At 38.0% G+C, this 24,100-nt stretch overlaps 2 protein-coding genes across 2 annotated transcripts in view; one reads left to right on the top strand and one right to left on the bottom strand.

The window, feature by feature from the left end:
• Positions 1-3,481: 3,481 nt before the first annotated feature.
• On the top strand, positions 3,482-23,258 carry LOC136854582 (venom phosphodiesterase 2-like). The gene is made up of 18 exons (XM_067130970.1): positions 3,482-6,687; positions 6,979-7,026; positions 7,304-7,502; positions 10,347-10,519; positions 11,041-11,184; positions 12,404-12,520; positions 12,848-12,955; positions 13,278-13,506; positions 14,758-14,830; positions 15,301-15,433; positions 15,988-16,108; positions 16,465-16,670; positions 17,171-17,546; positions 18,076-18,191; positions 19,188-19,332; positions 20,272-20,476; positions 21,043-21,193; positions 21,809-23,258. The coding sequence occupies exons 1-18, from the start codon at positions 5,227-5,229 to the stop codon at positions 21,980-21,982; spliced, it is 4,179 nt and encodes a 1,392-aa protein (XP_066987071.1). The 5' UTR covers positions 3,482-5,226; the 3' UTR covers positions 21,983-23,258.
• Positions 22,719-24,100, bottom strand: part of LOC136854585 (acid-sensing ion channel 1C-like) — a 23,923-nt gene continuing 22,541 nt past the window's right edge. The window contains exon 12 of the mRNA XM_067130986.1: positions 22,719-23,594. Coding sequence (XP_066987087.1) covers positions 23,422-23,594 — 173 coding nt within the window. The 3' untranslated portion in view covers positions 22,719-23,421. The remainder of the gene's footprint in view (positions 23,595-24,100) is intronic.

Below are 24,100 nucleotides of genomic sequence, written 5' to 3'. Positions count from 1 at the left end.
TTATATATACGAGTTCGCATTAAAACCTCTCTCTCTCTCTCTCTCTCTCTCTCTCTCTCTCTCTCTCTCTCTCTCTCTCTCTCTCTCTCTCCGTATTTGTGTGCGAGCGTGATACGATTACCTGATATGATTTCAACTCGTAGAATCTGTAATGACTCTTGCGACATTGGAATTACAGATATTTGAGTGACGTGCTGAACATGGCAAGATTATTATTCTTACTGAAGTAATTAGGATGGATTATGATATATTTTGAAAGGTAATGCAGCTCTGTTTTTTTATATATATATATATATATATATATATACATACATATATACATATATATATATATATATATATATATATATATATATATATATATATATATATATATATATGTATATATATATACATCCGTTAGTTTTAACGGCACATTCTATGACTGAGGTAAAGTCGTTGTATTTATCTGTAGTGCAACCCTGTATCTGTGATGTAATGTCTGTAATGCAACCCTGTTTCTGTATCTTACTGTCCCTGTGCCTGTAACATACTGTCCATACTACAACCCTGTGCCTGTAACGTATTGTGCATAACGCACCCCTGTGCCTGTGGCGTACTGTCCACAACGCAAGGCACAACTCTGTACCTATGATGCAACCTTGTGTCTGTAACGTACTGTCCATAATGCAACTCTATGTCCGTGACAATCTGTAATGCAAACCTGTGTCCGTAAACTACTATCTCTAATGCAACTCGGTGCCGCCTCCCACCCCGCAACGTACTATCTGTAATACAACCCTGTCTTTACTACCCCATCCGTAATACAACCCTGTCTTTCTCTCTCCCCCCTCACCATAACTTACTATCCGTAATGCAAACCCTGCATCCGTAACCCACTATCTGTAATGCAGATCATCTGCACGGACAACATTTTTCTGGACATCAACACTTGCCTGCAAGTTGAACACTTCACTGAATAATGTTTTCTAGATATCTAGATATATATATATATATATATATATATATATATATATATATATATATATATATATATATATATATATATACGTAAGTGTTTACGATTCAGTTGCAAATAAGAATTATTACTAATATTATCCAAATATTGTTACGGGACAAACGAAACGTTATGAAGCTGCATAGCCAGATTCAACAGGTGAAACTGGACGTAAATATAAGAAAAGAAACAAAACGGAAAAATTAAATACCTAAACTTAAGAATTGTTAACATCATTGTTTATACCATCGTAAGCTTATGCAAAATTTAGAGTAACTGTAGAAGATAAGAGGGTTTTAATTGGCTTAATATAAAAAAATAAGATTATTCACACTGTTCCACTGCGGTAGATGAATAAAAAAATAAATAATTAAACAAACAAGTAGCACTAAACAGTGGGCAGTCGTACCTGACTTGGAGATAACACAGCCAAGAGCATCAGGATGCATAACAGTATCAAGCCTTCAGTTACTCCCGATTTTTTATAGATATTTATTATATTATAAATTAAATGTATCTCTTTATTTTTTCCCGTCCCTTGTAATTAAATCTAATTTACAAATACCTGTAGGAGCTGAGACCTTATGTTCGTGATGCATTCATGGTTTATGGTGAGTTGATTTTAGAAGGTGAACGGAACTGGTTTGAGGCTGATAAAAGAACACTTGGTTCAAGTAAGAAATTCATTCTCTCTCTCTCTCTCTCTCTCTCTCTCTCTCTCTCTCTCTCTCTCTCTCTCTCTCTCTCTCTCTCTAAATCCTACGCACGAATACTCTTAATTTATATATACATTAATACTTGCATACAAAAAAAGGGAGAAGGTCAGAGAAAGGATGCTCAGTATAGCACATCAATTTATATCACGCTTTGTTGATACCAGTAAACATACTCTTCGTAGACGGCTAGGTCTATACCATGTTTTTTAATTGGATCGGCCGACTAATTACGATGTTTTCAGAGAAGATAAGGGATAATCAACTAACGTCTCTGATATAGAATAATCCGGAACGATATTTCAAGAAATAAGATTAATAAAAGTGGGTGAAATCTTTAAAAACGGAAAACTTAAAAGGTGCACCATTTTGGAGAACATACGGAGCTCTTCAACTTTCGGCTAGACCTATATGATTTTTTTAATTAGAACGATCGACTAACTTCCATGTATTCAGAGAAAATAAGGGCTAATTAACTAAAATCTCTGATGTGCAATAATCTGGAAACATACTTGTAGAAATAAGATTAGTCCTACAAGTAGTTGAAATCTTAAAAAAAAAAAACCAACTTTCAAAGTGCCCCTTGTTGATCACTATAGTAGCAATGCTCGCCAACCTTTTCTAACTATTTTCGATTCTGTTTCATTTTTTTCCTTTTCAGAGCGCAAACCTTTGGATATCTTCGACAGTCTAGACTTTGGTTTCAGGGATCTAGGTAAACTACTTTGTGATAATAGCAATAATGTTTATAATAATGATATGAACGTCTCAAGTCGAGATTTCTGGTTAAGAAATGTCAAGAACCTTGGCGCCGTTTTCTGATGGCAAGTGCGTATAAGGCTGCTGGAATAGAACACACATTACCGAGAACAAAGAGAGAGAGAGAGAGAGAGAGAGAGAGAGAGAGAGAGAGAGAGAGAGAGAGAGAGAGAGAGAGAGAGCAAAGAAAATGTAGTCTACAATAATCCCGATTTCATTCTCACCTTAGATATGTAGTCCATCTAGGCCTAATGTCACCGCTTCTCCCTTTTTTCGGGTTTCTTTATATATTTGCACTGCATATATTGCTTAGAGAGAGAGAGAGAGAGAGAGAGAGAGAGAGAGAGAGAGAGAGAGAGAGAGAGAGAGAGAGAGAGAGAGAGTTTCTTAATTTCATAGTCAACCCGTATTGACTCAGCTTGCCCAATTCGGCTTTCTTCTTTGCATCTCAATTAGAATCTCGTATCCTCTGCGCCCGAAACTTAGCTGAGATTTGCATGGCACTAACGACAACAAGTGATAAAAGCATCACGTAAAGCGTTCAGGAACGAAGATATATGCATACCTATGTAAAATGCGTGAGGGTATTTAATTACCTGTGAAATCTGATCAGGACATAGGCCTATTCAATAGATATTGGAAATGCTATCAGCCATTTCAGTTGAATTTTCTTCCAGTTTCGTTTGACGAAAACTAATAAGTTAGGAAAGCTGCCTCAGTTTGCTATGTATGGCAGCCACGTAAACAAGAGACGCTAAATATGTAAAAGACAAAGGTAAATCAAATTGTAAAAGTTGCATTGGCGATTAAAAATTCCATAAGGGCCCCCTCATATGGAAAATACTCGTTGTACGGTAGCAGAACTTAAAGAAAACTATTCCTACATCACCAAGGAATGTTTTATTTTGATTAAAAGGACGAGTTTGAAACATCTCAAACAGAATTTAAAAAAAACAGAACCTGTCAACTCGCCCTCAGGACGAGGCAGAATACGCCCCGAATTGTTAATTCATTTGTTAGCCGAGGACGACGGCTAATGGGTACAGTGGATAGTACCACTCTTGACTTACGCTACGTTTGGATAGTCCTTAAATATCCGTGGTAGCGTTGTAAGCACTTCGTTGTAATTAAGGACGGTTGCGCGCGCAATAGAAAACGTATAAAGTGGAGTCTTCTCGCATTTTACAGAATCTCAGCAAACGTACTTTAGTGAAAACATCAAGAAAATAAATAGGAGCTTTTTAGTTATGACTTTACTTGTGCATGATCGGTGTGTTTACAAAGAAAGTGTGGTTAGAATGGAATATATTGAAAATTTCGACTGACATATATATTTACGAAGAAAGTACAGTTACAATGGAATATATCTAACATTTCAACTGGTAGATATATTTACGAATAAATTGCTGTTAAAATGGAATATATTTAACATTTGACTGACAGATATATTTATGAAGAAAGTGCTGTTAAAATGAAGTACTTTAACATTTTGATTGACATATATTTACGAAGAATGTGCAGTTAACAAGATATATATTCAACATTTCGCCTGAGAGAGATTTATTTACGAAGAAAGTGAAGTTAAAAATTAAGTGTATTCAGTATATCGACTGACAGATATATTTACGAAGATTGTGTGGTTAAAATGAAATATATTTAACATTTCGACTGAAACATATATTTACGAAGAAAGTGCAGCTGAAATTAAATATATTTAACATTTCGATTGATATATATTTACGAAGAAAGCGTAGTTAAAATGAAATATATTTAACATTTCGAGTGAAAGATATATTTACAATGAGAGTGCAGTTAAAATGAAGTACTTTTAACATTTTGACCGACAGATATATTTACGAAGAAAGTGCAGTTAACATGAAATATATTCAACATTTCCCCTGACAGATGTATTTACGAAGAAAGTTTAGTTAAAATGAAATATACTTAGTATTCTGACTGACATATATTTACTAAGAGAATGCAGTTAAAATGATATATATTTAACATTTCGACTGAAAGATATATTTACGAAGAAAATGTAGTTAAAATGAAATACATTTAATATTTCGACTGACATAAATTTACGAAGAAAGTGCATTTGAAAAGAAGCATATCCAATATATAGACTGACAGATATATTTACGACGACATTGCAATTGAAACTTATGTGTGGATCGTTCGTAGTGATAAGAAGGAAAATTTCGGTTGACTGTAGAAACTATTCGTTCAGATGAAAACGGTGGATTGTACAAATAAAGTGATGACAGTTCTTTTTTTCTTAATAACAACCATTTAATGATGGCTATTCATTTGAAAAATACATATTTGAAACAGGCTTGAAAACCACGGAGTATTGAAGGCTACTGGCCATTTACTGGACTGTAAGCCGGATTATATACAAACAAAAAAAGTTCCTAGGAATCTCAGATCAAAAATTGAGAAGCAAAATATGACTTGGAAAATGAAACTTCGTAATGAAACTTATGTTGCTTAATTCTGTTAGACCTATGCCGGGCACAACATGGATCAGTGCACGAAAAGACGTTTGTTGAAAAGCCATTTCCAGTGTTGATTTCTAGATAGCTGTACGAAACTCACTAAGGCGTATTCAGAATCGCGAAGATAATATAAGATTAATAGAGAGGGTAAACCATTTCGTTCATAATTCCAGAATTCAGTTCTCAGAACAGAAGCTGAGATAGAGTCTTCTAGACCTATCTTCCATAAGAAAGTCTCTAAACAGAAATAAAAGTCACCATGTACAGTCAACACATTCAAGTGACCCCAGAGAGAGAGTATCTCCCGGGCTGGACGCCCATGCAGAATCTGGAAGGCGCGACTGACACCAGATCTGTCGACCAAAACTGCACTGAGATGGACACGGGCATTCCACCACCACCACAGCAGAGGCGCAGGAAACACAGCGTCTACAGCAACCCTTATCCTGGGCAGATTGACAAAGACCTCGCAATGAAACATGTTTTAGCAAGTGACGTCATGGAGAGGAAAGCTGCTCCGCCAGGGACCACATCCACCATAAATGGCATTCTGTTGCATCCTGGTCTGCTGGCCAAACACGGACTAGGAGACGATCTCGCGGAGAGAGAGAGCATCGCCTCAGATGCAAGATCAAAAAAGAACAGCTTTTTGAGTGTGTCGTCAGATTCAAGGTCTAAAAGGAGTAGCATTCTGAGCGTTTCATCAGAGCCGAGGTGTAGGAAAAATAGCACAGTCAGCATGTCCTCAGAGCCAAGGCATAAGAAAAGCAGTGCTGTCAATGTGCCTACGGAGGTAAGGTTTAAGAAAAACAGTGTTGTCAGTTTCTGTGGTCTGTCACATAAAGATGACGAAGAAGATGCTATTTTGGCACAGGAATACAATCAGTCTGACCTAAGTCCCAGAAATAGTGTTATTAGCTATGGAGGTGACACAGCTGAGCGCGAAAGCAGTTCGTCAGATAAAAGGTTCAGAAAACGTAGCAGACTGAGCTTGTCTAGTCTGCCAGAGGAACTCACAGAAAAGGAAAATAATCGATCAGAGCAGCAATCCAAGAGAAGTAGCGTCAATAGTTTTTCTGGTCCGTCAGCAAAAGAGGCCTTGGAAAATGACATTTTTGATGACAACACTTCATTTCCGTACATTCACGAAAAGAACGGTTTTGTTCGCTCTTTTGATTCATTAACTAGAGAAAGGTTCCCGTATGAAATGAAAGAAAGGGCTGACAATTCGTCAGAGAGGAAGCCCCAAGCACTTATTCCTGTTTACTCCCCTGGCTTGCCACGCAAAGTTGACGTTGAACATGGCATCATGGTAAAGGACAGAACATCTGAAAAGCGACTGAAAAAGCACAGCACCGTCAGTTTTTCCGATCTGCCAGTCACTTACTCCATAGAAAACGACACAGAGGATACAGAAGACACATCACCAAAGAGAAGGAGAAAGAAGCATAGCACGGTGAGCTTCTCAGGCATACCACCAGAAGACGATGCAGGGGAGACTGCGACGGAGAAAAATGGCGACTTGCCAGAGCAGAGGACTAGAAAGATCAGCACAGTTAGCTTCTCTGGATTGTCAGCGAAAGATCTGGAATGTGACGAGCTCGAAGAGGGTGACGGGCAAAACAGGGAGAGCATCTCCCCTAGGCCAAGGAAAAGGAGACTTAGCCCCAACAGCAACTATGCGGGTCTGCTCTCCAGAGAAGCAAGCGTCCAGTCACTGGTAAGTTTAGAGTAATCCAGGGTTAATTGCAACCAAGCACCTTACTAAACTTACTGAACCACCTTTTGGCAAGAGAAAGTGCTGGAATAAGGTTGGCTGATATATAATCATAATAATAATAAAACATTGAAAGAATGGGGAAAATCTGATTCTCCATTTTCACGCAAAAGTTGCTACCAGGTTTTACAAGGTTAGTTTTTTTTTTTTTCAAAAAGAAATTGAGGAAAATAAACAGACAATTTTCAGTCTTTTTCTATCCCTTAATTACCGTACCTTTTATATTTCTTCCAGGATACACCTAAATATAGGACGACCCTCAGAGCCATCACTCTTATCTTGGTAAGCATTGGTCCTAGAATATTGTCTCGCTCAATGAATGATTAGGGATAAAACAGTATAAAAGGATCAGGAACTGGTGAAGATAAATCTATGTCGATTTGAGCATTAAAAAGGGCTTTGTGTAAATATATATATATATTTTTTTTACCTCTACTTGAACTTACAAATTCACAAATGAACAGAACATATATGAACTCATTCATGTGCTGACGGGCACATGTGTGTGTGTGTGTGCTCACGTCATACTCTCCTTGCATAAATCCATGTCCCTTTTTAGCTTGGCAGCTTCATGATTGGAGTTTGCAGCCTCGGGTTCTACTCCCTCGTTGAGGCCAGAAGAAAAGGTATGGATGAAGCTGAAGGAGCCAACGAAATCGCCAGGTTACCTCCACAGTCATCAAAACCAAATGTGAAATGGAGGAGTGCTGCTACTGCAGAAAATTGCCACACCGATCCGCTGAACACCTGCCCTGAGTGTGAGTTGGCTTCCTTGAAGGCCTCCTTAGTGTGTGTCCAAACTGCAGTAAAACATGTCACAAACACATGTTGGCAGCTTTTTTTATACATATCATAAACAGGTTGAATACATGTTTTTAACAACAGGTTGAATACATGCCATAAACACATACGTTGGAAACTTATCGCACACATATTACAAACAGGTTAAATACATCTCGTAAGGAACAGTGGAAACTTATCACATACATATCACAAACAAGTTGAATATATGCCATAAACACACACATTGGGACCTTATCTCACACATATCATAAACAGGTTGAATACATGTCATAAACAGTGATGGAGACTTATAACATGTCTGTCACATACAAGTTGATTACATGTCATCAGCACACACAACACACACATGTCAGAAACTCATCACATACGTATCACAAATAGGTATAATAGCTGTTATAAACACATGTTGGACACTTATTGCATACATATCAGACAGGCTGAATAGATGCCATGAACACACATTGCAAACTTATTGCATACACATCACAGATGGGTTGGATACAAGTCAGTGACTTAGTGGTAATCCTAGCCAGTCCTCATATAATTATCTGGCATCCGCCCAAGATTGTTGTCCACTTACAGTCATTGACTTGTTTTCAGCAAGTTTATGATATGTACAGTATATGATAAGTTGGGAACGTTTGTTTATGACATGATTTGCTACAGAGTGACAGTGACCAGATTCTATCTAATTTTTCCACCATTCTTTGTCCTTCAAAACAAGACCTCTTGACTTATCTCTACTCTGTCTGCAACTCATAGAATTTTCAATAGTTGGTTCATGGTTTAGTTAACATGCAGGATGACAAGTTGTTCCATAAGACTGGTTATAAGCAACTTGTGAAGGGCCTTTCCCTTTCTCTTAACTGGTTAAGGTAAGATTTATGAGTACCTGTTAAGTATACCAGTCCACAGAAACAGGATTTTAATAACACCTTGAATTGCTTTGAGATTTTACAGTGTTAAAGTCTTTGGGTTTTAACACATTATTATTATTATTATTATTATTATTATTATTATTATTATTATTATTATTATTATTATTATTATTATTATTATTATTATTATTATTATTTTTGGTCTATCACAGTCATCCTATTCTACTGGGTCGTTTTTGTAGTGTGGGGTTCCGGGTTGCATCCTGCCTCCTTAGGAGTCCATCACTTTTCTCACTATGCGCGCTGTTTCTAGTAGCACACTCTCCTGCATGAGTCCTGGAGTTACTTCGGCATCTAGTTTTTCCAGGTTCCTTTTCAGGGATCTTGGGATTGTGCCCAGTGTTACTATGATTATGGGTACAATTTCCACTGGCATATTCCATATCCTTCTTTTTTCTATTTTCTGGTCTTTATACTTATCAATTTTTTCTCTTTCTTTCTCATCTACTCTGGTGTCCCATGGTATTGCCACATCAGTGAATGATAGTTTCTTCTTGATTTTGTCAATCAACGTCATGTCTGGTCTATTGGCACGTATCACCCTATCTGTTCTGATACCATAGTCCCACAGTATCTTTGCCTGGTCGTTTTCTATCACTCCCTCAGGTTGGTGTTCGTAGTTCGTACCACTTACTACTACAAGCTAGCTAGCAGTAATAAGTGGTGTTTCTTGCACAGGCTCCAGTGGAGGACTTTTGCTACTGAATCTTGCCTCTTTTTGTAGTGGTTCTGTGCAAGCGCCTGGCATTCGCTTGCTATGTGGTTTATGGTTTCGTCTTTCATGTTGCACTTCCTGCATATGGTGAGATGTTATTTCCATCTGGTTCTTACGGCCTGATCTTGTCCCGCGGTGAGCATTCCTTCTGTTTCCTTCTTGAGTTCTCCCCTCTTTAGCCATTGCCATGTTTCATCGCTGGCCGGTTCTTAAGTCTGTCTCATGTATTGGTTTGTTGTGCCATTCCTCTGTTCTGCTTTTCATTCTCCTGTCTCTGTGTATTTCTGGGTCTTCATCTACTTTTATCAGTCCTTCTTCCCATGCACTCCTTAGCCACTCGTCATCACTGGTTTTCAGATATTGCCGATGTTGGCGCAGTCCTCTATGCTTAGTAGCCCTCTCCCCCCTTCCTTTCGTGATTATTATTATTATTATTATTATTATTATTATTATTATTATTATTATTATTATTATTATTATTATTATTATCATTATCTGAGTGTTTGTGAAACGATCAATTAAGTATATGAGCAAAACTATTTTGAAACAATATAAGTCAAAAAGGTATTGAAACTGGGATCTTCGACTGTATTTTAACCATGCCTAATAATACTTTAACTTGCATTGTTTCAAAATACAGTTTTGCTACGTAAATAATTGTTGTTTTTCAGTTATTATTTTCTGTTCCAGTATAATAATTCACCATTGATAATGAATCGTTTATTCAACAAGCTACTATCATTAGCATCAATGCAAAGTTGCCCTGAGTTTTATATATGTCCTGTCCCCCACAGTGGGTAGAGCCATCAGCGCACCTCACGCGGTGCACGTAGGCATTACTTAGGGTTCTTTTCAGCGTCCCTTCGGCCCCTAGCTGCAACCCCTTTCATTCCTTTGACCGTATCCCCGTTCGTATTCTCTTTCTTCCATCTTACTTTCCTTAAACCTCTCCTAACAGCTGATTCATAGTGCAACTGCCAGGTTTTCCTCCTATTCCACCTTTAGAACCTTTTTAACCTCAATTTCCCTTTCAGCTTTGAATGACCTCGTCATAGGTCTTAGCAATCGGCCTAAATTCTATATTCCATCCTTCTGCACTGTCCCTGGAACTGTAAAATGTATTTGGATTCCTCTGCTTGTTCCAGACTTTGAAGAGCCGCCCTTGGTGGTCATAGCATTCGATGGACTACGCCCTCATATGGTGAACACCCACGAAACTCCTGCGCTCTCGTTCTTGCGCAAATGCGGAGTCTCTGCTGAAAGCCTTGTACCTTCTTATCCTGCGGAGACGTTGCCGAACCTCTATTCCATTGCGACGGTAACTTGAGTGCAGAGAGAGAGAGAGAGAGAGAGAGAGAGAGAGAGAGAGAGAGAGAGAGAGAGAGAGAGATTCAGGATATAAATGAACTTTGCATATTCTACTAATTCAGTGAACACAGTATATTATTCAGATACAATACTATGATTTTGTATTTTATTCAAAAAATATGAAACCAGTGTGACCTGTGGAATACTGAACAACACCAAAGCCTTATAATGGACATTCAAACAATAAGCTGATGGTGACAGAAATCAACAAACAGTCAAGTTTCACTTGATGATAGGAGAAATAGAACCTTTAATAATGTTTGTGTTTCTGTCGCCTGTTGTTATATCCACAATTTCGCATTAAAAAGTAATTGCGCAGTGCGCTTCTTAACTTGCAATAGCTCCTGCTATCATCTTCAGTGTCCTTGTGATATGATCTTCAACAGGGGACCTTCTGTTGATATTATCTCCTAGCCGTTGACCTTCTCCACAGTCCATTGTTGTAATAAATATGATTACTATGCATTGCAGGGATTGTATCCAGAGTTCCATGGAATTATTGACAACTTCATGTACGACTCAATTCGTAACGAGAGTCTCGGCGTCACAGAATCAGGGAGAGAGATTCCTCAGTGGTGGGGTGGCGAACCTATATGGAGAACAGCTATGGGGCAGGTAAGCACTTTCTTTCAACAAGCATCGAACAGGTATACGTTCCTGTACTGTCGATTCTGATTTCTCTCCTTATAATTTTGATAAAAGACCTCAGTACCTACAATGCTTTTTCTAGTGTGGTCAGTTGCTTTATTCCTTTTTTCTGCATGCAGTCATGTGTCATCTGCTGAAAAAATGCAAGCTAGTGCCATCTGTCAATGTGATGTCATGGCAGAATTGTAAGAAGAATAAAACAAAGCAGGTAATATGGCTAATTACAGACAAAATGACAGTTCAATATATGTTGTAAACTGAGTCTGTAACTGGTATTGTTAGGTTCTAAAGACTAGTTCAACAGCTTAAGCAAAAGCGGTATTATTTGAAAATCAGTGAAGCTTTGAAGTAGACCTAGAAAAGATTTCTTATACAAAGACTTCAATTTAAGTTTTTATTTTTATTTCGATTGTGGGTTGTTTGTTCTTACCCGACATAAATAGATTGTGAATCATTATGCTACAGTGTTCAAATACTTCGGCTGCATTTGGTATTGTGCACTGATGTCGCCTATCCCAGGATAAATGTTCCTAAAGTCTGGATTAACATCATTTCTTGCTGGTTGTGACATCGCACATGCTATTTTGTTTACGTGCCAGTGTTGCCAGATGGAGTAATAGCAGTATCAAGAACACATTCCAGATATGCAACAATAGCTTGTCGTTCCTTAGCTAAATTACAAGGCAAAATCCATATTTCAGAGCCTTTAGATAAAATTTCTGCAATGTACTGTTACAGGAAGGGTGAATCCTAATGGATCATACACTCCAGCGTTATTATTTATAAAATATAGCTTAGCTCCATCTCCTCAGTTAAACAAACTTGTGTGATCACAACACGGATGACTGCAACTTAATTATCTTCGATTCTCAATATTCTGCAAATGTCATGTATAACCAAATTGAATAATTGAACCTTATTAACTGAATTCACTTGAAAAACCCAGTACAGAAAGTTTGATATGATGGTAGGTGGAGTTTAAGACTGTGATGAGTTAAATGAAGTAATAATATGAATAAAGCTTCAAGCTAAATTTCCTCAGTTCTCAATACCTCATGAAGCTGTTGAGTTCCTGTTCTGCTGCTTCATTCTGTTCCTAATAAATTTTTAGTAATCATTTAGTTTGATAGATATTAACTTGGGCAAAGCTACACCCTTGTCTGTCATTTGTCCACCTTTTCCCCAGGGGAAGAAATCGGCTGTTAATTTCTGGATTGGAGCAGAGGTCCTTGGTGGCAGAGACCAAACAACCTACGAGTTCCCCTTTAGGACCGACAAACCTATGAGCGTTAGGACCAGGCAGGTATGACTAGTGGACCTGTTGCTCTGAACACTAAACATCAGAATAAAAGATAGAAATTCATCTGCTAGGCTTTTTATGGTCATTTTGGGATTTAAGGGTGCATCCGCACCACAGTAAAACAGCGTGAGTTTTTTTCTTCATGGGCCTTCTCAGTGTGGGTCCACACTGCAGTAAACCATGTCATAAACATGTTGGCAACTATATATTTTTTGCAAAGGCCAGGGTCTACAAAATATGTGTATTTCCTGATTCTGAGTCATCTTACAAAAGCATGCAGCTCTGTACCATTGGCATGTATAGTTGGGATATCATAATTTATAATTCCAGATTGTGGACTGGTTAACTTTACCTCCCGAGGAGGTTCCATACTTAACCATGGTCTACTATGAGCAGCCTATGGCCTCCATAGCTAAGTTTGGTCTGAATTCTCAAGAGGTAAGGCAGAGAAAAGTTTCATACATATACGGTGGAATTTGCTGCATGTATCAAAATGTTTTGAAATTAAAACCGTTTGACTTTACTAAAGACAAATATGTTAGGATATGATATTTATTTAGCAATAATAAAATCTGCATGCTGTAAATTCTTTATTATGAGCAAAATATGTAAAATAAGGTAAAAATCATTGCAATTTTTAAGTATAAAAACTGGAAGGGGTTGACTCTAGAGAACAATAAAACTGCAACACCTCCCAGTACATTTTTCAACTGCCTTGTCTGCTTGACTTCATCCCTCATAGGAAATCGTACCTTTTCAGGCAAAAGACGCAATCAAGGAAGTTGATGAACAGATTGACAACCTGATGTATGAGCTCCAGTCTGAAGGCTTATTTCACTGTGTGAACTTCCTGATCGTATCTGATCAGGGGGCGGCCGAGGACGGCTGCAGTTCCTCGTATTTCTTAGAGACGCTTCTGACAGATAGTGAGTCCCAAGCGCGAGTTTCTCTTGAACTGGGACGACGATTCAGACCCGAAGAACGAGAAGGTAAGCACTTTGTTGAGGTGCCACATGCAAACGTGAACTTTATGTTATCACACACATCCACTAAGACAGGTTGGCCAGACAAGGGATTTATGATGAATCACCAGAGTTGGCCACGTAAAGTGAGCCATGGCCCACGATACACCAAGGACAGTTAAACATTTAGCACTACTGTAAATATATATAGGCAACTTGAGGACAAATTTCTTTTCATTTATTGAATGCATGAGGTATTCTGAGTAATCTTCATTACAGTTTACGTTAAGATATTGTTTAAAACAATAGAAACATAGAATTTTTACCCTCGTTATCGATAGAAAAATTAACTTACAGTTGTGACATATGAGGTTGTATTTTTTAACAGAATAATTGGCACTGACAAATAATTAAGTTACTGGTAGACTACCCTTGAAATAAAACCAATACAAAACTAAAACAATTACTGCAAAAACGAAGGATGGTCGAACATTCTGTTGTATCGATGAGCCTATGTGACGTTGTTGTCTGGCCGACCTGTTTTAGTGGGTCTTGGTGTACATATATATTTGCAAGATCACTATACGTAGGGAATACTTTACACTCAAGGGGAATTATAACTGATAAGTGCTCCGTCCCCGTCAGGATTCAAACCAATGCCTGGTCTAGAAACAACGATGGACAGTGATTCAGCTGGGTGTTAATGGAACCGTCTATCGTTGTGTCCAGACCACGTGTATGCTATTTCCAAGGCAAACAGAAATGGATGTTGAATGATATTTGTGAAGAAATATTCGTGAATAAATAAAAATGTCATATGTTAGCAAATCCTAGAGAGAGAAAAAAGTTTAATATGGTGCAGAGGGGCAAAAATTAGGGCTACAAATATACTTAAGACTAGTGAGTTTGATAATAAGGAGGTGAAAGGGGTATACAGAGAGAAAATGGTTGAAATACAACTTCCAGAGTATATGAGGATTTTCACAATGAGGTCATAGGGCCAGCAGGCCGTGTTTGTAGGTTTAGGAGGTTATGAAGAAGAAATGAAAACGCTAAGCGCTTAGAAAGGCATAAATACAGATTAAAAAACTATTTCCACTACTCCAGTCTGAAACTAGTATTGTATAATAATGCTTGAAACCCTGGAACATCTTGAAAGCTTAGATTTTGTTTGCAAATAATCTTTTAGCAACAAAAACATGTACAAAAAGATTCATGAAGAATCTGACTAGGGGAAACTGATTTCTATATAATCTCTTCTTCCTTATTCCAAATTAGGTTCCGCGCAAGATGCTTTTCAATGTAGGAGTCCCTGGGCCAACGCTCTTTCTAAGGATCTCCTGCCTGTGAGGTGAGGATTTGCCCCAACTTCTTTTGAATGCTAAAGGATTAATTGTCTAGAGAGACTCATCTGGTAGTTTGATCTTTGTCTGCAGAAAGCATTCTTCATCAGAACTGCTCTGAGAGGCAATAATTCTAAGTACAAGCTGTCCTTGCAATGTCTGTGCCCCTTAAAAGGACGAATTCTACTATTTCTTTCTTTCTGAGACGTATCCTTTTTCTTTTGTTTTCACTTTTAATATCTCAGTAACAGTCCACAACTTTATCTTAGTGTTTGTACACCTGACATCCATAATTCCTTAATAAGGTCTCCTTATTTTATCAAACAAAATGTTTACTTTACCCACAGAGAAAACATACTAGATTTTTCTCTCGATTTACTTCTTTTCCTACAAAGGAACTTCTGCAACTTTATAATGATTTTTATTTTCATTTCTAGACCTAGTCTAGAACTCACAGACAATTCTTTTCTTCCCCAAGGTACCACTACGCTCAAAATAAGAGAGTCGAAGAGACCCTCTTTAGCTTAAAGTCAGGAGCAAGAGCCGTCACACAGGATGCAAGCAGTTGCAAGTATGACAACAGCTACGATAATGTCGATCCAGATATGCAAGTATGTGTTGCGTTAAGAAGCTTCTCTCTCTCTCTCTCTCTCTCTCTCTCTCTCTCTCTCTCTCTCTCTCTCTCTCTCTCTCTCTCTCTCTTCCAGTCTTATCATCAGAGCTTACCATTCACTGGTTAAAGGGCAAGGGTCAGAAACTGTATTGTTATTTGAATTTTGCCAGATATTTGAATTAAGATGGCATATAGTGCTTCCATCGGAAATTGTGAAGTTTCATTTAGCTGAGTTAGGCCTAATTGCTTATCCCTGGCTTCATTTCACCTATAACATTGAGTCAACACTCTGAAACTTACTTTTTGGAACTATTTCAACGTGATTATAGTCTTATTAGTAAAATTTAATAGACAAATCATTTCTTCAATACTAAAACACCCCATAGAAAAATAATCTTTCAAGCACTTGTGGTTTTTTTTATAAACAGAAGTGTGCTGACAATTATAAGCTTATAGACTGGGCTTAAAGATTTGACCTCTGGGGAAATAATGGCGTTTTGATTTCCTTTTAAGACAGTATACAAGACTAAGTCAATTTGTTCCTTCTTCTAGGGAATCTTCATAGGATTTGGTACTGACTTCAGAATGAACTACACAACTCCCAGTTTCAGGAACGTCGAACTGTACAACTTGATGTGCAAGCTCTTAAGGATTGAACCGGCCCCGAATAATGGTAAAACAAGTTCAAACGGATTGCTCAGTCGTATTTTTATTACTTATACATAGAATTTTTTTTATTTAGGTTTGCATTTTACCAACTAGGTCTATGAAGTTTACTACTGAATAAGATCGTGCAAATTACTTTCTTGTTATATTTGAGCCAGGATCTCTTGAAACGGACAAAAGAACCGCGTCGTTAGTAATGCTTCTCAAAGAAGAATAGCAAGAGAGAAGAGAGCATTCTCGAATTACTCTTGCTCTAGAGTCTCTAGAGTCTAGACCGATCAACATGAAAAAAAGCCTCCTGACATATGAATTTAATCCTCCTTGCGAGGACTGTTAGTCGTCTCATCTTTCCTTTTCCTACAGGGACAGAGGGAAGCCTGGAACATGTGCTCTGTCAGCCCTCGACGACAATCTCAACGAATGACGCCATGAACATACTGAAGGAGGAGACCCACGCCCCGCTGAAGAAACCTTCGAGGAACAAGGAGTATAAAGATGGCGTCCTCTACGACTCCGAAATAGAGCCAGTTTGCATGTGTGACGCCAGAGACCCAGAGGAGACAGAAGAGGTCAGTGGAAATTGTAACTGTCTTAAAAGATAACTTCTAATTTGTTTAGATTAATTACTTTTCATTTTAGTCCCTCGATGGTTCTGTTATTTTCCTGAAATTAAAAAGGGCTCGACTTTTCGAAGGGAGCTGATAATGTTGTTAGAATAAAAACCAATTTTGGTAAAATAATATTCTAACGGAATTTCGGTATTTTTCAGTCTTAGGCTTTCAGGTTCATATATTAAATGAAATTGTTTAGCAGTATTGTGAAGTAACCCATCAATAACCGAATAAACATACACTTCAGTATGTAATTTCGTCAAGTTATATATATTTAACAACACATCATGAATGAGTCTAGGTGTAAGTCATTTACGCGCTAATCGACTCTCGCATTTCCGTTTATGTTTTGTAGCCATTCAAATGTCTTAGCTTGTGTGCCTTCACTTGCAAAAATCTAAATATGTCCTTCAATTTTGTTTTATTATAATTATAATTTCACTGATCTACTCTTACAGTTTTCATCAACGGCTTCCCCAGTCATCGTCAGCACCACAGAGACTTCCGAAATCCTTTCTAGCGATAGGCCTACGTTGCATCCCAACGAACTGAACGCCAACGACACAGAATACAACAACAATAATGACAGCTTTAGCTCTGCTGTCACCACAACCGCAACCTCGACATCGACAATATCCACGACTACAACAACAACAACTTCCACAACCACGCCACAACCGCTTCCATCCATGACTACTCTTAGTTCGGAAGAAGTGTACGCTTATCTGTCTTTGCTGCTCAATCAACACGCGCCTTGGGGAACTCCGGGATACACTTCTTTGGAAGGCAATAGTGGGAAAGTACAGGTCCTTCTTCAAACTAACTACGTCATAGGTAAAGGTCATCACCTTGAATCTTATTGGGCCTAAAGTCTGTGGGTTTCGTGCAGACTAAATCGCCATATGCCTTGCCTAGGCCTATGTTGTCTGCTCGTCTTTGCCTGACATATATGAGGGATAAAACTGTAGATTGTCGTGTATTATAATTTTCTTAGTACTATTTGGCCTTTGAGTATTTTGTACTTAAATGGAGTACTTGATGATGACGAATTCCCAGAGATTAGAGAGTCACTCCAATAACAAACAGAAAAATTCCTTTAAAGTCAAGCAAGATGAGTAATGGAGCTGACATGTCTTATATCCCATAGGAATATAAAAGAGATAGATAAATAGGCTATGTAAAATGGTAGCTAAAATAAAATAACGTCGTCTCCAAATATATATTTCAGTCACAAAACCATTACTACATATTCATTACTGTAACTGACATACAGAAGTATCTATGACCTACAAATCTGGAAAAAGCTTCAAGAGTCCTTTACACATTATGCGAAAACTTAATATTTTCATGACGTGAATTTCAGGTCTTTACGAAGCGATTGATTTGGGTCTTTGGGTGAGTTTTACCATCGATCATGAGACCATCTCACTCGTTAAGGCAGACAGACCCAAAATACCTAAGGAAGAAGAAGACCAACAGGTAAGATTAGTTTAACACAGTAGCTTCTCCCACGAAAGCTCTGCTCTACTGGGAAACTGATTGATTTTGTCTGAAATTGTACCTTAAAATGGTCTTGCAAAAGCTCTGTCCTAGCCGGGTACACTGAGACATTTAAGCAGGTTAGGCCTATGGTGTTCTTGTTAAGATTTAGGCTGCAATAGTGCCTAAACATTGTCTTGTGAAAGCGCTGCTATAGCAGGAAACACCGACTGTGCCATTTGAGCGGATTAGGTTTATAGTGTTCTTTTTTTTAACGATTTTGGCTGAAATGATACCCTCACATGATACCTTCAAATCGTCTTACTCCTGGTCCATCGTTTATTTAGCCAATGTAATTTTAGTTTTTAAATGCATATAAGGGTGAATTCATGGTAGACTGTTTATATTTATTAAAAATATTCATAATTCCTTTCCTCCGTATTTTGACTTCACACGGTACATCTGTTATATGGAAACGTGATAGTCATTCATCGGTCCTTTTGACGTTTTCCGTAGTTGAATGATAAAAACATCTATTTGTGTACTAATACACGAAAATATTGCCTTTATATCAACTACCAGTCATTGAAACATACAGTACCTTCCTTTACTACGTACCGTAGCGTTTCAATATTTTCAAAATCACATTCTTCATTTTTTGCTTGATTTCTTCCCATATGTTTTAGCCATCTTGAAAACCCTCCTCAGTACGGACGAAAAGATGTAATTTTATACCTTTGCCCCATCCCCTTTTTATTTAGACTTACAGTAAGTTCTACCATACTTACAAAAGCTCACATGTTTTCATGAATTCTTGTAACTTCTTCCGACTATCACCTCCTGACACTCTGATTTAATTTTTCTGAAATAATGTTGGGATACACAGTACTCTCAGCTTATTACCTGTGCCAAAGCTTTGTCTAGCAATAATTCCTCAGCTAATGGAACGCTGACCTATTGTTTTATATCTTTTTTTTTTTTTTATTTTTGCCGTAGGAGTCACAAATAGACCCTCGCCCTCCACCTTGCTGGAGAGCTGACCCTCGTCTCAGTCGCTCCCTGGAGGATCAGTGTCTTAGGATGCTAACTACGGATCTCTACCAGAGCAAGAATATCTCACTTATACAGCTCTTCCCAGAAGGTAAGTTGAATTGAATTGAATATACTAGAATTTAGGCCAAAGGCCAAGCACTAGGACCCATGAGGTCATTCAGTGCTACAACGGAAATTGACAGTAATAGGTTTGAAAGGTGTAGCAGGAGGAAAACCTCGCAGTTGCACTGTGGATCAATATTTAGGAGAGGGTGGGAAGTAAGATGGAAAAAGAGAATATAAAAGGAGGTACAGTAAAAGGAACGAAAGGGGTTGCAGCTAAGGGCCGAAAGCACGCTGCAAAGAAGCTTAAGTAATGCCTACAGTGCACCGTATGAGGTGCACTGACAGCACTAACCCCCTACGGGGAGAAGGTAAGTTTGTCACACTGAGATACAGAGAGAGAGAGAGAGAGAGAGAGAGAGAGAGAGAGAGAGAGAGAGAGAGAGAGAATGTTAACATTGCATATCAATTTTCTAAAATCTGTAGTAAAGCAAAGGTTGTAATGGTCCCACATGGTAACCCACATAATCTATTGAGCCTGTGCAGTACTGATATTATTGTAATCAATATACACTGATCAGGCTTCTTTTCCAAATGAAGGAGACAGTCCAGCTATTATCTCCAGCTCAGCAATTGTATCCTGCTGCTTTGTTATTTTCAGCCACCAGTGAAAGCGTTCTATATAAGACAGCGTTGAGGAAACCTCTGATTGACACTGAATAATAGCCACCTAGTCTGTAGAATCGTACCACTTTCTGGCGAGAGATGAGAGTTTATGCTGTTTCTCTTGAAAATGATACCTGTGACAACTCAAGTGCCGATTTGAAGATGTAGCGAAAAGTATATCTACCTGTACATTTATATATAGAGTAAGAAGAACATTAAGAAGAAACAATCTTGTGATTCAGTGCACTCATTTTAGCAAAAATGCCAATTTCTTCAGTCACCTAAACATCACCTTTCGTCTTCTTCCGTTCCTTCACAGAACTGGAAACGAGAGAAATGAGCGAGGAGGAAGGTCACCTTTTGTCCAACATGGCTCCTGTTCGGGCAGGGTACTACGAGGCCCGTAGAGCCATAATCAATGCCATCAAATGCTGGGCCACCGAGAGGTTGGACCTCAACGTGATCCATGGCCCAGTCTTCAACCACAACTTTGACGGCCTACGGGACTCTGTCAGCAGTTCGTTGTAAGTGTTCTGAAGTTGTGACGGCTTACTCAGACTAGTCTACATGTGTGTGTGTGTGTGTATGTATGTGTATGAAGTTAGGGTTTTCAACCGAAGTTTCATAGGCCTAAACTTCCTTGTCGTTAGTGTGAGCTGTTAGTTACCCTTCCACTGATGAGATTATTTCAATGTCATCTTCTTTAATGATAATTATATATATATATATATATATATATATGTATATATATATATATATATGTGTATATATATATATAATATATATATATATATATATATATATATATATATATATATATATATATATATATATATATATGTGTGTGTGTGTGTGTGTGTGTGTGTGTGTGTGGGTGTGTATGTGTGTGTGTGTGTGTTTTCATTTTGATGGGTACCCTCCCAGTTTTCAGGAATTCTTTTTTGTATGTGTATACTAGCCAGGTGCCCAGCCCTGCAAATGTTCCGTAGGCTTTTCGTGAAGGTTACTTACCCAGCTAGTGACCAGACCCAAAGTTGCTTACCTTTGCTAATTGATTTCATGCACGTACTTTTCTTCTCTCTTGTCAAAGGAATGACTTCAAGCCCTTAGTGCCAAGTGATTACTTCTATGTCGTGAGCTCCTGTCGCAGGAAGGAGAAGGTGGCCAGGTGCTCAGGAGACGACCTGGATGTCTTGGCTTTTGTCTTTCCCAATGTTGACCTTGAGGACTATTGTCCTATGGTGAGAAGAAGCTGATTTTCTTGACATTTTATTTATTGTTTACAGTTCTAATAAACTAACAAAACTTAAGGAATGAGCAGGATCGTCAGATGAATGAATTAAGGAAAGTATTTCGGGCTGGTAAGGAAAGTTTCTTCGCAATTATTATTCAAAAACATGTTTTTCTGATAATTAAAGTTTCTGTTACTGGGGAATGATGCCACGGGTCTTCCTTGGTCTTATTTGAGAGCGTTGTTAGAGAATAAAACGCTTCACTAATAATAATAATAATAATAATAATAATAATAATAATAATAATAATAATAATAATAACTATTATTATTATTATTATTATTCAGAAGATGAACCCTATTCTTACGGAACAAGCCCACATACAAGGGTCATTGACTGGAAATTAAAGCTTCCAAACAATATAGTATTCATTATTATTATTATTATTATTATTATTATTATTATTATTATTATTATTATTATTATTATTATTATTATTATTATTATTCAGAAGATGAACCGTATTCATACGGAAAAAGCCCACAGAGGCGACTGACTTGAAATTCAAGCTTCCAACGAAGCCACAGAAGCTAATAATAATTCATCTTTCATTCCTCTTTCCAGAGCGACACCGAGTACCTCCACCACTACCTGACGAACGTCAGGGACGTCGAGCTGCTAACGGGCCTCCTCTTCTTCAGGAGCACCTACTGGAACTGGCAGGAGACTCTTATGCTGAAGGCTGCGCAGCCCTTCGAAATCTGGCCTTTGCCTGATACGTCGACTTTGAAACGCTAGCGAATCACGACACTTGATAAAATCGGTATTGAATCAGTAACAGGAGTCTTGGTTTCTATGAAATGTGTTTGTCATTGATTGGTTGATTTATGAAATTTAGGCTGTCAAGCCGTGGAATGGGGTACTTTCAGCTGTGCTGTGCTCAAGACATTGGATAGAGAGAGATGGAGTGTTGGACAACAAGACAAAGAGATCCAGAAAATAAATGAGATGGATTACAGGGAGCTAAAGGTGAAACTCGGAAAAAGACACACAGTTGCACTAAGAACAATAGAAAGATTGGACAGCAAGATTGGAAAAAAGGAAGCGGGAATGGAGGTGAAGTAAAAGGCTAGAAATGGGGTGCAGCTAGGGGCCGAAGGGACACCTCAAACACCAACTGAGGTGCACTGACGGAACTCTATCCTCTTACGCGGATTGTGGTAGTGACAACAAACCTCTGTTTTCTAGATGTTTTATTCTTTCACAAACTGTGATCCAAAGTAGATGATCAATGTATACAGTAAACACATAGCATACGTTACACTTACATTTACATGATGTGTACATTTATCCTTGGTTTCATTATACTTTGAATTTACAAATTGCACAAAAGGACAACTATCACGCAGGACAATGAGATGAACCCTTCATGTTTTTGTTAGTTAAAAACATATTTCATTTCAGAGTTAATGAATATAATTCACAATTCAATTTGTTTTTACCTGCAAAGTGATCTCCATTTACAAAATATGGATTTTTATGTAAATTTGATATCTAGTCTAACATCCTTTTAATTTTTCCTTGAGGTCTGAGTATAATCTAGTGTATGCAAAGACTAAAGGTGTGTAATTCCTCTTATTATCAGCGTGACTAAAGGTGTATAATTCCTCCCTTTATCAGGAGGACTAAATTTAGTTGTATAATTCCTCTTATTATCAGCGTGACTAAAGGCGTATAATTCCTCCCTTTATCACCTAGACTAAAGATGTATAATTCCTCCCTTTATCAGCAAGACTAAAGTTGTATAATTCCTCTCTTTATCAGCGTGACTAAAGGTGTATAATTCCTCTTATTATCAGCAAGACTAAAGGTGTATAATTCCTCCCTTTATCAGCAAGACTAAAGGTGTATAATTCCTCCTTTTATCAGCAAGACTAAAGGAGTATAATTCCTCTCTGTATCAGCATGACCAAAGATGTATAAGTCCTCTTATAATGAAAAATTCTTTGGATTACCTTTTACTCTGATTAATCTCTACCGACATTTTATGTGAAAAAATATATCAAATTTGTCATTTCTCGTTTATTTTAAGGCCTAATGAAGAGTTAACTGCTAGTTTTAATCAGAAAAATACCCTGGTGAATTAGTAACGGACGTTCTTTTAATTTATGCAAACATCCAGTAATATCTTAGGTCAAGCTCTATCATTCTCTCCTCCAAAGACTACTCAGTGGCCTTCACGTCTGTCCACTCTCGATTTCTGCACTGAAGGACCTCTTGGCCTGGTAGTAGAGAATCTTAAACGCCCGGAAGACGGATACCCTGACGATGTACAGGACGACGAACACCAGTTCCACGAGGGTGATGAAAGAGGCGCCCAAAAATAGCCCCATCTGGCCTCCTAGGCTACCTTGGGAAGAAGAAGAAGTTAGGGGTGAAAATCTTTCATTTTTCCGTTGTGATCAGATAATGACTGTTCTGTTTGCTAGCTTCTAATGACAACATAGCGTCAGTGGCTAAATTGTTGCCTGTAACTACAGTCATGCGAAGAAGAAAAAGAAGTTAAAGGGTGAAAATCTTTCATTGCTCTGTTGTGATCAGATAGTGACTGTTCTGTTTGCTAGTTTCTAGTGATAACAAAGTGTCAGTGGTGAGATTACTGCCTGTAACAACAGTCTTGGTAAATACAGTGCTATATCTTTTGTAGATGTGACTGAAATATTGCAGGATGTCAGTGTTTGCTGCCCATGATCTTTGGTGTTGAAACACAAGTGGTCAGTCTTTTCTAGTACATTGTGAAATAGCAGCCATAGCCAAATTACTGAAAGTAACTACAGACTTAGCAAATACAGTGCTGCATTTTTTTGTAGCTGTGACTGAAATATTACAGGATGTCAGTGTTTGCTATCTATGATC

The sequence above is a fragment of the Macrobrachium rosenbergii genome, chromosome 3 (assembly GCF_040412425.1).
Source record: "Macrobrachium rosenbergii isolate ZJJX-2024 chromosome 3, ASM4041242v1, whole genome shotgun sequence".
In the NCBI taxonomy this organism is placed as follows: Eukaryota; Metazoa; Arthropoda; class Malacostraca; order Decapoda; family Palaemonidae; genus Macrobrachium; species Macrobrachium rosenbergii.
The sequence above is the reverse complement of the archived record's forward strand: the minus strand, read 5'-3'. Positions and strand labels throughout refer to the sequence as shown.